An 18,273-nucleotide genomic window follows, 5' to 3' on the forward strand; every position below is an offset into this window, starting at 1 on the left:
AAAGTCCTATACCCTCTGGGTGATTTCTCATGGGCATCTCCTCACAGCACTGACTCCTTCTTCTTCACAGCACAACCAACAAACTCTTACCCAGCTCACCCACTCTTTTGTAGCACTCATCTTCTTATTGGACACAGCTGTGGCCTATTAAGGGCAGGCCTGTTCCTAATCTTTGGTGATTAGTGCAGCTGCAACTCCTCAGGTGTGAGGCTACCTTCTGCACTATTCTCTTACATTCTATCCCTCTACATTTATTTATAGTATTTATGTAAATTTAAATTAATTTCACAATGTCAGCTGAACAGGACCTGTACAGAAACACCGAGCGAGCACTGAAAGGTCTTTTGCCGTGGTACAATATGCCAAGGTATTTTGTCCAGGTAACTCTCCACAGAGAAAAAATTTGGTGAGAAGCCTGAAAGCTGGAGCATAAGCTGAGCTTCATGTTCAGTCAGGTCATCAGCCCACTTTGGCTGCTGCACAGCAACATTATGATTAGCTTTGTCCCAGGAAAGATGTCAGGGAGAATATATATATGGGATTCATGAGGCACAGGAGGTTTGCACCAACATTTACACAGTCTTTTCAAAGAACATCTCAGGGACAGTCTGTCACACAGGGTTACATTTCAGGAAGAGGTTTCCACTTTCCACTTCAGTAGCTGTCTCATTTTCAGGCAGACAAGGTCTCACTTGCCAGACACTCATTAGGAAATTTGTCTCTTGTCAGCTCTGTGTACAAAATATCTTTCTTCAGTGCCTGATAGGGAGAAACCCTCACCCCTGGATCACCAGCATCACTAGCTGAGCCCAGCATTGCTAGCAGCAGCTGGTGGGGGCAGAGGGGTCCCTCAGGCTGGCTTTTCTGCCAGACTGCTGCAGGAGGCAATGACACCCTGTGACACCAGGCATTTTTTATAATTACTATGGCACTAGCTCTGTAGTTCATACACTAAATGTCTGTCACTAAAGATTCATCATTCCAAGCCTGAAGATCTGTCACCTCAGGGACACGACAGAAAATAGTTTTTGTTCTACCTTCAAAAAGAAATTACTATAGAAAACTTTTGCTGCAATGTCAACTGTCCAAAGTTAGACATCTTTTGTCCACATTAAGAAAGACACTTTGCTTATGCAACTCCATACTATTTTTGTCACATAACCTATGCATCATTTATATAAAGAATATATACACAAGGCAGCATAATTAAGATTGCATGAGATTGTAAATATGCCATCTTTTGGGTTTGAGCTTAAAACCATTCTAGCTGAATTTATATCCACTACCTACAAACAATTTCTAACTGTGCATTCCATGGTTTTATCCCAAAAAGACAGGGACTCTAACAGATGCTGATTGAGCAGCTTCCTGACTTCAAGAATGAAATATCATCATTATATGAAAGGGTTTATTTTATTTGGTTCCCTGCAAGAGTAGAGGACTGGGCTTGGTGAAGAAGAAAGGTCACTCCTGTTTCTGTGTTCCTAACAGATCATAATTTAGCTGAAGATTAATGTCAATGCTAACAGGTTTATTTATGGGTAACTACTTACTGGCCTTTAACTTTTCTGTTCCTTCTGCAGCCATTGATGGAAACCAGCCAGACATCTCTGGGTTAGTTCGTGGGTGAATTCTCTCTAGCAACATCATTTACATTTGGTAAATGCAGTTTAATTTGAGAGCCTTGTTTATAGTCTGTCATTTACTACTTGTGGTGTTCGTAATCTATTAAATAGCGGGCACTAAAGAAGCACTTGAGCACACCAGATGGAGGGTGTTTGGGGAATACACATTTAGGGTGTGTTTCTGGACAGGCAGTGCCAGGGAATGATGCTGCTGTTTTCCTGATTGGCAAAGGTGCAGGAGCTTGGCTGCACAGGCTGCATGGGCTGGGAGCTTTCCCAGCAGCCTGTTCATCACCTCAGTTTGCTCAACAGGCCTGAATTGCCCATTGCTGCACGGATCTGTAAATATGCTTGGGTGCCAATGCAGAACCTGTCAAGGTGTTAACTGTTCAGAAGTTTAAAACTACCTTTAGATGAGGCAAAATCTGCAGCAGCCACATATAAAAGGAGTCCTGGAACATGCAATCCATGAGATCTAACAGCCTTTGTTGGTGGTTTTGCCTGGAGCACAACTCTTCGGTGGATATCAGGCCTGAAATCTTCTTCTTATAAAATAGAGGGTCTTCTCTAGACTAAAAAACATTGACAGAAAGGAGCAGCAAGGAACTCATGTCTGTGCTGTGAGGATTACACAACTTTCTGTCATACACATTGACTTCCAGATGTAACAATTTTTATTATCATTATATTATACCTAATGTAATATAATATATTATACCATTATTATACCTTCATGACTACAGCCAGTATACCTAGTGGCACCAGTTAAACTTTTGGCTGCTAACCAGCTTCTCATTGGTCATGGTGTAAGTAAATGTCTCCTTTTTAGCTATCTTACTTTCCATTTCTGTCACTTAAAATCAGTTCAAAACCCAGCTGCAAGCAGTCTCTGTTCTCACAATGTTATGATCTCTGTTTCCACAGCCCCCTCTTGTGAGCTGGACTCCCTGCCCCAACCTCCACCAAGTCTTGCCTAGATGTGTCCTGCTCCTTCCTCCAGTCCCACTGAGGGGATGTGGCAGCCTCTCCTCAGGGCTGCAGACCAGACCCTTACACCTGGCTGCCAACACAGCAACCTGCACTCCTAAAATCCTGGGCCTCGCCAAACCCACACAGCTCCCAGCCTCTGCTGTTTCTTGTCCTCCAGTGCCTCTGTGCTCACAGGAACACTGCTGGCACCTCTTACTCACCAGCCTCTTACAGGCTGCCTCCAAAGGTCTGGGACATTCCAACAGCAGCCGCACTTCCTCTCCCACAAAATCCCTCCTGGAAATGTAGCAAGCATGAATCCAGCTTAGTCTACTGCCTCCTTTCCCCAGCACTGTGGAAAGCAGAGTACAGGTATCATGACTGCTGAACTGCAGCATCCACTTTCTGTTTAATCCTCAGAACATCCTCTCTAATCAAGAGCGCTTCTTTGAAGTTTTGGTAGTGAGACCACTCTTTGTATTTTGCAGGAATAGGAATGCTAAGTGCTCAATAAACAAACTAAAAATAAGAGAATAGGCATATATTCTGCCTTATACGCAGGAGAATTTCTGTTTAGTTCCTCAAGTCTGTTCAATTGGCTGTGCCTGAACACTTCTACAGTCTTACCTCGTTCTGCAAGAGACACATATGGGAAGAAGTACTTAGAAACAGTAAGAGGAACAGGTTCTTTTTAAAGCGATACTCAGAACATAAATTATCACTTATCAATGTGATAATCTGTATGTCATTGTTCAGTAGCACTAACAATGTGGTGTTTTTCAAATGTCATGTTCAATAAGAATACTTGTTCAAAATAAGAATACTGGCTTAATTTTTCATTTCTTTTCTCAGTCAAACAACTTTGGCCCAAATTCTGTAAAACACCCAAGTACTGAGTTCATCACTGCATGCTCTGCCACAGCCTTTTAAAGACTATCCTTCACAGCCAGAGTGAAAAGGCTACTAAATGGGTCAGGATTACCCACTAGTAAACAAAACGAAGCATTTCAAGTTTACTTTAGAATTTAAATAAAGAAGAAATTTCAAAGCAGCATTACTATTTTTCAAGCTTTGGCGGAGCAGCAGACGATTGCACAGCCGGTAACACTGAGTTCATTCATGCCCGGGACAAACACCCGCACTGTGCCACCTGAGGACGGCAGCGAGGCGTCGCGGGGGGCTGCGGGCTCGGGCCGGGGCGGCGGACGGAGGGCGCTGCGCCCGGACAGCACCCGCGGGAGCGAAGTGCGCGGGGCCGAGCTCGCAGCCCCCGGGAGGCACCGGGGCGGGGCCGGGCACAACCGGGACAGCGCCCGCGCCCCGCGCAGGGAGAGAGGGCGGCCCTGCCCGGGCCCCTGCCCTGGGGGCGGAGGGCCGCGGAAGCCTTTGCCTCCTCCCCCGGCCCTGGCAGCCACAGGAGGAGCAGGCGGCGGTCGGAGTAGCGGCTCCGCGGCCCCAGCCCTGCCCCAGTCGCCGCTGCCGCGCTGAGATGCCGCCCGCCGTCCCCCTGCTGCTGCTGCCGCCTCTGCTGCTGCTGGCGGCGGCGCGTCCCGCCGCCCCCCCGCACAGGTACCGCGCTCTCTGTCCCCGCGCAGCTCCCGCTGTCCCCTCCCCTCCTTTCGTCCCCCGCAGCCGCGTTCCCACCGTGTTTCAGTGCCCGTGACTTCATCTGGGCAGGAGCATTGCCCACGGAGCCCGGGACCCTGCGAGAGCAGCGCGGTGCCGGCTAGTCTGTAACCCCTCTAACATAACAGTGTGATAGGGTGAGGCATGCCGGTGTCTAAAGCTCGGCCGGGCGCTCGCTCACCCTCGTGTCCTCAGCAGTAGCAGAGGTTCCATGCGGTTTTCCTGGGTTTCTCGCGTGTCCGGAGCCGGCAGCAGCACCTGAGCTGAGCCCTGAGCACAGCTGGGCCACGGGGCTCAGCACCAGGAGCGGGGCTCAGCATGGGGTGGGTTGTGCTACTGTGGTATAAAAAAGTACCATAGACTTCCTTGGTTAAAATATATAAATTGAAAGCGTAGAAAGGAATGAGAAGTAATTTTTATATCAGTGCTATTTTAACTACTATTATATGTACTATAAAAAGTAATTGCTAATGACTTTTTAATATTATTTTTCCATTATAATAGCAATTTTCAGTGATATATCACATTGGCACACCACTGCTCTTAGGAAGTAAAAAAGGAGGGAGAGATAACAGTCTGTGCCGACCCAGAATTAAGGCCTAAGTAGTTAATTTTTTCTACACCTAAGTTCACACATTAAATTGCACATTCTATGTCAATAGTGATTTTATGCAAATGATTAAATATATTCCATGTTAGCAATGGCTTTAAATATTTAAGCTGTTGAGACAGTTTGTGCCTCTTGTACAAAGAATAAATGAATTTTTTTTTCTGTTTTTCTCAGGCCTACGTTTACATGTGGAGGAGTTGTATCTGGAGAGTCAGGGTTTATTGGGAGTGAAGGATTTCCTGGTGTCTACCCACCAAACAGCAAATGTACTTGGAAAATCACCGTAAGAATTTTTAATACCACAAAATCAGTGCTGAAGACAATGAACAGCTATTTGTTGTTAAACTGTGTTTTACATGGGGTAACATATGTGCAATAATGAACTCAGTAACTCAAAGTAGCTCAACTATCTGGAGCTTTTTAGGGTTGATGTAATATGATAATAGTGGCTGAAACAGAACTGGCCTTGCCTCATATCAGAAGCAAATTTTCATTGACTTCCCTGATGCACCTCTAACTGTTTTAAATTAAAAATTTGCAAATTTAAATTTGCAAATTTTTAAATTTAAAAATTTTAAATTTAAATTTGCAAGCAAACATCTCCCCTTCTGTCACTGTGGAAAGCAATAGTGAGTTCTATCAAAGAAAAGATTTCAGGTGGTAAGTATGAAAAGCAAAATTTCTTGGCAAGAAGACATATAAAAAAGTTTCAATCAAACCCAAAAAAATCCAGGCAGGTTTGCTTGAAGTGTGCTGCTAGCAGTGTTCTGCCAGCCAGGACATCTGGAGTCTGTCATACAGCAGGATGACAGCAGTAGGGAAGTGTTGTTACATTTATAAATGACTCTGTGAAATGGAACCATGTGGTATAATTGATATTTCGATGCTGAAATGAGAATGTAGGGCAGAGATATATTCATGGACAACAGATTCCATGAAACAGCTAGGACTAAATACTCCTGGTCTGGATGTCCTTATCCACAGACTCAGAGAAGGGGATGTGAGTGAATGATTACTCTTCCTCACATCTGCACAAATTAAACCCTCTGAAACTGCCCACCAAATTTCGTCTCTTTTTTAGACACAGCTTCTGACATTTCGGCCTACAGAAAAAATAGCATGGCATAAAAAATAAGTTTGTCTGTGTGTTGACAGGATCTCTAAAGACAAGTTCAGTTGAAAGACTGCATCACAGGCTAGGTGTTGGCAGGAGAATAGGATGTCACAGGATAATTGTTTCCCGCTACTATAGAGATGCTGATGCAGAGCAGTAGACATTGATCTGTTTACAATGTTCAGTTTAAAACAACTCTCGTACCAAATGAGCACTGTGATTTTAATAGTTTTATCTGAAAGATCCCAGTGAAGCTGCAGAGCTGCTTTCTGCACCTTTCTGTTGTGTTATTATTGGGGCCCAGTTAGAGGTTACCTTTGAGCTGTGTCTGACCTCATCCAGAAGAGGATGTGAACCATGGTGCATGCCCATAAACTTACTTCCTTGCTATCGAGGGGCTGAGGTGACAGCAGTCAGCATGGCCCACCTTGCAGTCTGAAGAGCAGATGCAAATTGCATTTGGAATCATACACACATGCCTTAAATAAAAGGAAAAAACATACAAAATTAGTTTACCAGTATAACTTAGTGTTCAAAAGATCAAAATTGAATCTGGAGGGAGATAATAATTTTGCTTATAACAGCATGAAGTTTTTACTACTAAAAAGCTTAGACAACAAATGGAGGCAGCACTAAAGAAGCAATTACTGAATCATGCCATGTATCTGCCCTTCAAATATGGGGGGTAGAAGGAGAAGAGAACAAATTATTGTACTTGGAAAGTCCATATAGAGTGCTTTATTTGCAGACTTTATGTGGCTGTTGCTAACAAGATGCCAACATGCAGGTGAGCCTGGGCATGGTGAGAAGCATTTCTACAGAGCTGTAGCAGAGCTGTGTCTGCACTTCAGCTTTCTTGACAATGGGAAGAACTCGATGGCTTCTGTCATTTCATGATCACCCTGACTCCCAGTGTTCTGCTGTGCTGCCATTTGACTGCCTCCTGCTTGTCCTCTGTGGTTTGCCCAAAGCCAGAGAAGGGCTGCACAACTGGAGTAGTCCAGGCTTGCTTGTGTCCTCAGCCCATTTAACAACTGTTTTGTTAAAAATAATGTTCACTAAGCCAAGCTGATTTCTCTTCCCCCATCAACTGTAGAATGCTCTGTGTCTTTCGGGTGTGCAGGAAGGATGCAGGGAAGGCAAGGACTAATAAACCTGCAAGACTAAGCCTGTACTCTCTTTAAAAAGACCATGGTTTACCAGACTGTGGCAAAATGGTACGCTCAAGGGTCTGGTTGGCCTGAATTTATACAACAAAATCCTTTCACCAAATGTTGCTGAGGCTCAGAATAGCTTGTAATAGCACCCAAGTAAGTAAGCCAGTTACACTGCCATGAAGAAATACTCTGTAGTTACTGTTAGTCTTCCTCATTTAGCATCTGGTCTTAGAAAGTGACTAAGACATTTGCCTGTCCGTTTTAGCCAAGGGCTGTGAACACCTTTCTGAAAACAAAACACTCTCCTAATGCAGGATCTGACAAGTCTGCAAGACTGATAGAGACGTTGATTTACTTTATGTCTGGGTCATGAGAAGCGTGAAGCTCTTGTTTTCTCAACTACGGGATCTCATCATCTGCACAAGAAATGCAAAAAGAAAGGCAGAATGAAAGCTAATTCGTTATTTAGAGGAAAATGGGTTTAGAAAACGTTACAGGTAATACAGATAAAGCAATGTAGCATTCAAGTATCATCTGAAATCTTTCCAAACAGTTTGCTAAAGCTGGAAGAGTCTAACTCAATTATGGTTCTGTTATTTCAAGAGACTGGGACTTTTTCAGCTGGCTAAAGAAAACAGCTTCTCTATTCTAAGAGCTCTAAGAAGTGTTCAGCACATGCTTGTGGTTCTATTACAGCCTTGGCAGACTACCCAGCAGCTTTTCACTGGCTTTGCTAAGAAGTCATTTGTACAGCTATTTCCTTTCCTATAGTAATGTATATAGGTTTATCTGAAATATGTCATATACACTTACTTTTAATACTCTGTAATCCTTCTTGGCCATCACCTCACATAAATGTGTCACATAGTCCGAGAATCTGGACTGCTGTCCCATGTTTTTCTGGCAGGCTGCTTAGTTCCCATAAAACTCCAACAACTTTATGTGCAACAATAATACTGAAAACTGTCAGAGTTATGTAAGGTTATGTTTTTATAGGTTCAGGAGCTGTGTTCCAGCAGGTTTGCTGACAATAAGCAAAGTTTGAAAAATTTACTTAGCAGGGCAATTGGGAATCTGCCCTGAGGGAGCAGAATATTTTAAATAATTTTTTCTATGTTTTAAGCATTCATTTTCCTATGTCATTGTAAAACTGCCCTTCAGTAGAAAACAGGTCTTTACACATTGGTTGTATAGCTGAAAAAGAAAAAGATGAACAGAATCTAGTGCCCTTGTCAGGAAGAGCAAGCTAACACAAATTTTTAAAATTGGAGATGGAGATAGACAAGCAACTAGGCAGAAATCATGGTTCTTCCCAGGATGTAACTCCAAATAACTTCTACATTCATTCTCAGAAGAGAGAAATAATACATTTGGCTTGCAGGTAGTGATGTATTTTTCAGCTCTACCTGCAGCTGCTATAGCAAAGCATACAATCAGCATTTTTGTATTAAACATATATCAATATATATTCAACCCAATACAGGTTTAAAAGTTAGACAAAATCTATTTGTGAAAGTTGGCATTTAAGGGGTTTCCTCCCTTCAAAGTAAATAGTCTAAACCATGTAGTTTTGATGAAGAGGGCTTTGTATTCAGTCAGAACAACAGAAAAACAGCATCACTACTTTAAAGGTAACTGAACTTTGATTAACATTATATAAAATATCTGCAATGAATGATAAGCAAGAACAATCTCATGACCTTATTTTGAGGTGTGTTGTATATATGGAATAATCATGCCCTTTTGAAGAGGTTAGTAATCTACACAGATGATTTTAGGGAATTATGCTTTATAAGAACTCCCTCTAAAAATTTCTTTAGCCTTCCATAGGAGTAAAGCATTAGTTCAGCATCATAATTTTTGAACCTAAAAAAGTTCGTAGAGTTAAAATAAGAAGGGAAGCAGAGAGTGAGTAGGGGTCAGTTGCCCTCTTTGTGACAAGAAAGGCAGAGGATGAAGTGCCTCTGTTGTTGAAAGATACCAGCTGGATGGATAAAACAAAAATAAGGCACACCCTGCAGAGGAAGCATCACATCATTCTTCCTTTGACTCCTCCTTCTTTTTTTTTTTCCTTTTCTTTTAAGAGCTGAATTCCTTCCAGTTCTTCCTCTGAGGTATCCCATCTTACTGCATCAGGCTCAGATGTGGCTCAAAGTAAACAATACTGAGTCATGCTGGCCTTTGCTTGCTCCCCCGTGTTTCTCATGGAACAATATTTTAAATGTCCTGGGACAACCACTGGCAGATTTTAGCACATTAGTTCTCAACATTTAAAGAGGCAAAGTGGTAGAAATCAAAGAAAAGCACAGTTATGCAAAGATGCCTGTATTTAGCACAAGATTTCTTGGGAGTAGCTGCAAACTGGAAGAGCTGCTGCCAGAATGTGGAACCAGCATCCTCTGCACTTCTGATTGTTATCTACTCAGACCACAAAATTTTAACTGATTTAACATACTGGAACAAATGTGTTACTTTTGTGAATGACAAATATTTTAATAAGCAAGTATATTTTTAAAATAAAAGTAATACCAGTGACTGTAATTAAGGGCCTGCCATGCTTATTTAAATGACTTACCTCCCCAAATTCAGCTAAATATGAGCAAGGATTATTCTGACAACTAAAAACTGCAGCAGGCTCCATGTTAAACGTTCATGACCACGTGGCTGAGTTTTTCCTGCACAATTTTTTACAGACTATCATGAAACAGAAGTCAGTACATCTATGGGGAACAGTCTTGACCAAGTTCACATAGATTAAGCTGACAGAAGCAGAAATTAAAAGCTACAATGAAATATAATTAAAAAGTATATTATAGCATTGCATAGTACAGTATAGTACAGTATATTATAGTATAGTACAGCATAGTATAGCCAGTGGTGGGGAGAGGAGAAGGAAGCAGAGCACTGCACAGAATGGCTGATACCATGAACCAGAAAACCTAAGGCTTCAGTGAATGGCTGACTGAAGTTAGGGTTTGGCAGCTTTGGCATCCTCTCCCTCCTGAGCAGGGGTCTGTCCCATGTCCTGTTTCTCTCTGTTCCCGTGGGGTGGCAAGAGAGTGGCATGTCCAGGGGCAGAGTGAGTGCCTTGGGGCTGGTGTGAGTAGAGCAGTGCAGGGTCAGTGCACTCCTGGAACAAAGCTGTCAGTGAGCACCATCAGCATTACTGAGCACTAACCACTTGGCTAAATCTGAGTGCAATTCTACAAGGACAGCAAAATGACCTTTTTGTACCCCAGAACCAGCCACCTCTCACATTTCCACTTCCTTCTTTGAACTCTGGGAGAGAGCAGGTATATTCAAAGAAGCAATTCAGGCTGAGAAAATAGGGAAAAATCTCATAAGCATTGATAAAACTGTTTAATCTGATATGCTAGAGCAACTTCTGCTCAGCTTTCAAAAACAGGGGAAGGAAAAGGGGAAATATCTTAAAGATGGGCAAGTTTTAGCCAAAGCTGCAAGACACGGTTGTGGAATATGTTGGACAAACTTAACTGTAGGTATGATAGTTTATTTTAAAACATGATAACCTTTAAAGATCACCCCATTTGCATCCTGTCATACCAGTTGGACAAACTTATGAAAATGACTGTGCCACCCCAAAAGAGCATATGCTATTTTACATACATACTTCTGGGAAAAAAGGCTTCTGTCATCTAACTGCCTATATTTGACTTTATCTAACTAATTTTACTGTCAGCCTTTCTGAATTGACTTGTCCAGTCACACAGAGTTTGTAGTATAACTGTAAATAATATTCAGATCTTCAGGCAGGAATTCCAAATTCATTTGAGCTCATTTTATGTTAAAATGACCAAGCCCTATTCTCCTTAGGGATTCAGACCAGAAGACAAGTGAATGCAGTAAGAGATTTAGACATGAGAGCAGTGATTCAAGGAATAAATTGAAGATTAGGCAAATTGTGGTTTTGCAGTAGTAGCAGTGATGTGTATCAGTACAGGGGCCCTGAGTGCATTTTTGAGAGAACTTTGAACTTCAAAGGAAAATTCTCTGAAACCAGCAGCAGGAACTGCAGTGGAGCTGGTCAGGATGTGTGCACATGGACCCTGGGCAGCTGAGAGCAGCTCAAGCAGAAGTCTGTCCTGCTGCAGGATTAGTATCAGCACTGGACATGAAAGCAGCCACGAGAGAGTAACCTGAACACACATACAGCACATTTTCCAGTACATCTAGAGCTGCTGCCTCTATCAGTATCTTCTGTGGGTTAAAGCAGTCACTTCCATTTATAACACTTCCATCTACACTTGACAAGCAATTTTTAACTGTTGAGACTCAATGTTAAAACAGTTTGACAATTTCATATAGGAACAGTTTAGTTGTAGTTTACTTCAAACCACTGTTTTAAAATGAGTCACTGTTTAGGAATGAAAAAAAATTCATGAACTCTTAAATAATGTGGCTTAAATATGAACTTAATGCAGATATATTAAGTGTATGTTTAAAGCAGAAAATTATAGTAGCATCTCAGTAAAGCAGAACAGCTGCAATTATTTTAATAGCTAACCACTCTACCATGATATGGATTGAATGCAGATAATTACACTTGCCTGTCTAGGGTCTCTCTATACTTTAAAATACTGTTTCCCTACTTCTGTTACACAGCATTAAGTGGTTTATTGGAATAGTTTTCACTTCTCAGTATGCTGATTTTTCTCTTAAAAGCTTGTAACTGTATCCCAGGAAATGTTCTCCTTGTAAACTATTATGTTGTCTTAATTTACATCCTTCTCTGTACTCTTGTCTCTTTTGCAGTGTCCACATGCAGACACATAAGAAGATTTGCCCCGTCTTATGTTTCCTCAGATGTTTCAGAAAACAAAACTCTCTTCTATATTGAGGACACCCACTAGTGGTTCTTTTGAATTCTCTGTTTATAGTTTTACATTGTCTTTCCAAATATAATTATTTCACTGAAGCCACTCCAGTAATTAAATATTAGGGTTGTACAGTGTTAGCCATAAAATTTCCAATTTTATTTATAGATGTGAGATGTATGTCAGTAAATTAAAAAACTCCTTCAAACTATGAAACTAGGTCACACAAATCAGAGAGAGAGGCCATTTCATTTGGTTAAAATGGTAAATTATTTTTTCCATATTTTTTTCATATTAATCTCATACTCCTCACTTTGCTTGGTGACAGGGAGCTGCATGGCTGATTCTACACTTTCAGCAGAATATAAGAGAAACACACCAAGCTGAACTGGTTTATAATTAACTGCATGAGCCTGACTAGTGGATACTCTGGATCAGAAATAAGATAATGGCAAGAGATGGCCAGAGCCTAATATTAAGGATTGGTCCAAGTTATTTTAGAAACTGCTGTGCCTGTAATACTGTTGACAAGAAGTGCTCGTCTGGTAGGAGGTGAAGGGCATGAAAACAGGCATGCAAACAGTGGGATCTGATAGATATGTGGTCACCCTTCCAGATGCATGTGTCTCTCCTTCCCTGTCTCTGCAGGTCCCAGAGGGAAAAGTGGTGGTTCTTTCTTTCCGGTACTTGGACCTGGAGAGCGACAACCTGTGCCGCTATGACTTTGTGGATATCTACAGCGGCCACGCCAACGGGCAGCGCATCGGCAGGTTCTGTGGCACTGTCAAACCAGGGGCCCTGGTGTCCAGCAGCAATAAAATGTTGGTGCAGATGACTTCAGATGCTAATACTGCTGGGAGTGGATTCATTGCCAAGTTTTCTGCAGCAGAACCACATGAAAGAGGTAATTAACCATTATATATGTGTTGAAGACAAATAAAACTCAGCTCTATTCAGAGCCACATTAATGCTTAAAAAGATTTGGTGCCAGAGATATTAAGGTTGTGCTATTCAACATATTTATTAACTACCTTGCTTAGCAAAGTGTAACTGTTTAGCCATCTTTGTTCATCAAGTAGTAAGGAGAAAGGCTGACAAGTCTAAGAGTAGTGGAAGAACTGTACCTAGTAGTAAACTGGTAATAACTATCCATTAAAAGGGCAAATTAAATTCAATCTAGATAAATGTTGCATATAAGGGGAAAACACCCTAACTTTGTGTACAGTACAGCAGGTTCTGAATTGACTCTTACTGTTTTGGAATGAGATCTTAGGTTTAAAGTAGATAATTTATGAAAACAGTAGTTGACCATCAATTCAGTGCTTAGTGGGTATCAAAAACGAAACATAAACGTTATAATTTTTAGAAAGAAAATAAAGACCAAAGAACAACAACAAAACCCATGCCATTTTAAATCCCTAATGCATGTACATCTTGAATAAAGTGTGCCTTTCTGATGTTCCCATCTCAGAACTGAATATGATCAAATTATAGTAAGGAATCAGAGACAACAAGTAAGATACAGTTAAAAGAGCATCACATACACAAAGATCAACTGCACAGCATAAACTTCTTCATGCTGGAAAAGAGAAAGTCAGAGGGACTGTAGGAGAGGGCTTTGAAGTCATGCCTGGTGGGGAGGAAGTGTGGTGTGGAGGAAGATGGACCTTGGTCCATCTCTTTCAACATAAAAACCAGACGAGCAAGTGGCTGCAAAGGAAAGGAGAGGGTGATTTTTCTCTGTGGCCTGTGAAGCAGTAGAACACTGTACCAGGGGATATTGTGGATTGTCTGTTTCTGTCCTGGTTTAAAACCACTTACAAAAACATATGAAAGCACCATTCATCAGGTATTACTAAACATAAAGGCATTGCCTGGTGCTTGGGAAGAACATGAACAGTGAGAGGCTGGGAGGTCAGGGGAGGTGGTATTGCTCTAGTTAGTGACTGTTTTTCAAGGCTTTTGCTATTGGTATGATACCAGACTAGACAGGTTGCTGAGCAGAGGCAGTGCAGGTGGTGAGTAATTTATCAGGCCTACCAGTTGTAAACTTGTATGGAACAATACATTAAATAACTGTGCCCGGGTATAGTTGATTTAATGAGAAGGTTCATAGTAATATTATAGATAAGGATTACACACCTGATGGAGTTTTTAATTTGTAACTGAGGGCAGGAGATATGGAAGAAAATACCTCTCTCCATCAAGAACACTCCCCAGGCTGCAGTTCCTTTGGGAGCGCCTCTCGGCCCCACCGTTGCTGCCATGCGCTGCGGGGATGGCTCCTCCAGTGTTTGCAGGAACGCTTCTCTCTCTCTGATTTACTGCCGTATACTAGCTGTGGTGCCCGTAGCTGGGGCGGAGGGCTCGGCCGTGTCTGGGCGGGCTGTGGCGGAGGCTCCCTCAGCACGGCCGCCGCCCTCAGGGCCCGCGCTGTGCTGCCTTGCAGGGGACCAGTACTGCGGGGGGCGGCTGGAGAAACCCTCGGGCTCCTTCCACACGCCCAACTGGCCAGAGCGGGACTACCCCGCGGGAGTCACCTGTTCCTGGCATATCGTGGCCCCGAAGAACCAGGTAAGGCCCTGCTGGCACAGCTCAGCTTCCAGCGCCTGCAGGGACCCACGCTGGCCCGGGACACTGCGGTGGCACCCGGCCGGCACAGGCACGGCGGGCACAGGCACGGCCACGCTCCGGCCGTCCCGCCTTCCGCTCCCCCTGCGCCCCAGTGACTCCTGTGCTTCCTCAGCACTGCCACGCACGTTTACACTCCCCGAAATGAAACCCATTAAAGCATCTCTGACTGCTGAGGTTTTTAAGCCAAGGAGGGTTTAAACATTATTTTCTTAATACAAAAAATACCATGCAAATGAAGTCAGGGCATGTGATCATCTCAGCACCAAACGTGATGATGACCAGTGCTGCATTGAAGTCTAACGATGTTTGAGCATTTACTATTGAGGTACCCAGGTGGAGCTGATTGAATTTAATAAAAGCAGTTTATTCTGTTTCATATTTTGAAGGCTCCACTGCAATAACATGCTTGCTTTATTAGCCAGATGCCATGAGAGCATATGTTCCCACTTCATTAGGAGCTGAGGAGATGTGACTGCAGACCGAGAGGGCTCTTGTGCCACGCATGGCAAACACAAGTGTGTTCCCTACACTCTAGGGTGAATCTCAATCCTAGTTGCACATTTTCTGGTTGCTGCTGAGCCATCTGGTCGGTATCTTAGCAGGAGGTCTACAGTGATTGAATGTTTTGGTTGACAAGCATGTTGGGTGGTTACTTTTCTTGCCACATTCAGCTTTTAAAATTCATTTACATATAAAGATGACTTTCCTCTTCATCTTCCGCTCATGACTAATCCTTGAAATAAAAAAAGCTGCCCCAGATAAATATATTCTTCTGATCTCTACTACTTTTGCATTTACCAAGACAGTTCCTCCCTTGAACTGAAGCAGTATGTCAGCTTAGTCTTTCCTGTATTCCTTTTTAATGCACGTTCCTTGTTTGCTAGATACAGGCCATTTAACAATCCTATAGATAGGCAGTGATTTTTAAACCCTTATCTGTAAACTGCAGATTACTTTGGTTCTTTCCAAATGTCTCTAGATAAGCCTAAGAACTTTTCCTAAGCTCACAGAGATTTGAGAAAGGCTATATCAGCATAAAAATAAGGACATTATATCCTGTGCCTTTTGATGATTCTATTCCACCAATCTACCTGTTTCCAAATATATATTATTCATGTACTGCAACAGTGGTTGTTTGCATGGAAAAAAGGCAGAATTTTGACAGTGCCATTTTCCATTAAGTAGTGAATAAGCATCTCTCTTCAAGTGCACAGAAAAAGCTCCCCAGTCTTCCATTTGCCAGAATTTAGGTGGTGTCTCTATTTCCCTTTCATAAGCATGTGATCAATAAAACAAGGCACTCTTGTTTTGTTGCTTCAAATATAAACCAATAATTATTTAATTTATTACAGAAGATGGAGGGGCTTCTCCTGATCATGAAGAGCTTCTATTCTATCATGAAATACCAGTGCAAAGTGCACTTATTGAACAATAGTGAAGTAGATATTATGGCCTGCTGTTTTGCCTGCTATGGAAAAATTTAGCATTTCTATTCCCAGTTGCATTACTTCTTTCTTTACCATCTTTTTTGATCACAAGCATGTTATTCAGATGGGTATTCCATTTAAAGTGCATTTTTTCATCATGATACTGAGGGTTTTGAAACAAGCCTGTTAGTCATCTCTGAAATCAAGTCCCCCAAGGTTAGTCATACTTCATGGGAAACAAAATTAACAAAATTATGCCTTAAATATCTTAATAGTGCAAAACCATATCCAAGCAAAACTAAGACATCAGGTGATAACAGGCTATCATTACTATGAATGTAGAACAAGGTAGCTTTTGCTATGTCAGTAATCAAATAAAGTACGTGCCATGTACAAATTACTTCTTTTTCTTTGTACAATCTTAGAAGATTTAATACCATCTTTGTTTGAGTCAGATCTTTATAAATGTTGATCTACAATCAGTATAAATCAGTCTTGTCATTCAAGCCTAATTTGTTCTATTTATGGGAAGGTGATTTAAATACTGTTGTGCTTCATCTAAAGAAGCAACCTAAATGTATATATTACCTCTGTTTCCATGCAGCAGTTAGGTTGTGTTTCCCTTCCCTGCCACACATGACTGACAGAGTCATTCTGCAGGACTTCATTTCAGAGTAGTAGATTCCATTTCTGTTTTCTTGTACATTGTTGTGGTTTTTTTTTTTCCTTGAGTAGAAAATTCCATAAATAAAAGTCATTGGAGGTAATAGTGTGAGTACTGGAAATAGCAGTATGATACTAGTTCACATTTATAACTTGTAAAGCCTCAACGATTATGGAAATCTGACATGGAAACACTGTTCCTTTCAGTACTTACTTTCTCTTGGGTTTAGTTTTACTATTTGCTGATTTTCTTTCTATCAACATTTTAATTTCTAATGTTTTTAATTCTGCATCAAGTATACACAGCATTGGCAACCACAGTGATTTGGGCCCTGCTGTTAATGAAGTCAGTGAAATGCCTTGTATCAGCTTTGCCTTTGCTTTTTCTTTAATGTATCTTGAAAGATGCAATGACATTAAAAGCTCCTTTTCTGTTGCTTACACTTGCTGTAGTTATTTTAAGAGCATTGTAGCACCTAACACCTACTAAGATTCACTCATAAATATAACTATCAGAAGTTACTTGCATACATTTGAGAAGAAAACGTTTTACAGAATATTAGTGTCATATGCTGAACTATTAGTTGGAGAGGTCATGTGGATTAAAATACTTTAGAATTAAATGGATTAAGGAATTTTCCTTTATTGAAAGAAAAATTAAATAGTACTTCCTATGAAGATGTCATTTACTACAAGAAGTATTAATAAATTCTGCCTAAATGACTTATTTCCATTTTCCCTTTAGCTCATAGAGTTAAAATTTGAGAAGTTTGATGTGGAAAGAGACAACTATTGCAGATATGACTACGTTGCAGTGTTTAATGGTGGGGAAATCAATGATGCCAAAAGAATTGGGAAGTACTGTGGAGACAGTCCACCAGCGTAAGTAACTTCCTTTAGCTGGGAACTTCACTGCCACTGTGTGTTATTTTGCCAACAGTTCTGTCCAAGGCTTCTAAAACATTTTAATATTTAAATTAAATGCAGTGTTTTGTACCTCCAAAGGAATATGTAGAAATTGCTTAGTATCTTGTCTCTCTCTAGGTTTTCTCTATTTTCTCTCTCTAACTGTGGCTGCAGCCCGTGTTCTCTGCTGTCCCACAAGCCTCATCAGCCACTGTGTAACAACCCCAGTGCTAATCCCAGTGCTACTGATACTGGTGTGGCACCAATAGTAATGGTAGCTGAACATGAACATAATGTGTATGTTTTGATTATAGATACTGAAGGACCAGGATCCAGCTGAGCTCTCTCACCCCTTGGCTCATTCTTCACTTTATCTGACTCATTTTCCTCTCAGCCTTTTTTAAAAAGACAGGATACACAGACTGGGTCAGATCTTTCAGATTTTGCCTTGTAGTCTTGGTGTTCAGGAAGCAGAACAAAGCTCTTGGCAGCTGATAATCAGTGCCCTCCTACGTCCACAGGCTGTGTCAGTCTGTAGCAAGGAAAGGCTAATCTGGGCATGCACCATGGCAGCTGTAAATCCAGAGAATTCCAGTTAATCAGCCCCTTACTTTTGGCTAAGTCAGACCTGGCCATCAGAGTAACCTGATTTCTGATAATCTGCCAAAAAAAGGGAAACAATGACAAGTTTTTACTTCAAAGACCTC

At 41.6% G+C, this 18,273-nt stretch overlaps 1 protein-coding gene across 2 annotated transcripts in view; it reads left to right on the top strand.

Moving 5' to 3' along the window:
* PCOLCE2 (procollagen C-endopeptidase enhancer 2) overlaps nucleotides 1-18,273 on the top strand; it is a 49,685-nt gene that overhangs the window by 23,633 nt on the left and 7,779 nt on the right. The window contains exons 1-5 of one of the 2 annotated variants that reach the window (XM_030954531.1): nucleotides 3,902-4,163; nucleotides 5,005-5,113; nucleotides 12,585-12,840; nucleotides 14,386-14,510; nucleotides 17,406-17,542. In XM_030954531.1, the coding sequence (XP_030810391.1) occupies nucleotides 4,084-4,163; nucleotides 5,005-5,113; nucleotides 12,585-12,840; nucleotides 14,386-14,510; nucleotides 17,406-17,542 (707 nt within the window). In that variant the 5' untranslated portion in view covers nucleotides 3,902-4,083. Of the gene's footprint in view, nucleotides 1-3,901; nucleotides 4,164-5,004; nucleotides 5,114-12,584; nucleotides 12,841-14,385; nucleotides 14,511-17,405; nucleotides 17,543-18,273 lie in introns of those variants that run through there. The other variant, XM_030954530.1, reaches the window with a different exon arrangement.

The sequence above is a fragment of the Camarhynchus parvulus genome, chromosome 9 (assembly GCF_901933205.1).
Source record: "Camarhynchus parvulus chromosome 9, STF_HiC, whole genome shotgun sequence".
Lineage (NCBI taxonomy): Eukaryota > Metazoa > Chordata > Aves > Passeriformes > Thraupidae > Camarhynchus > Camarhynchus parvulus.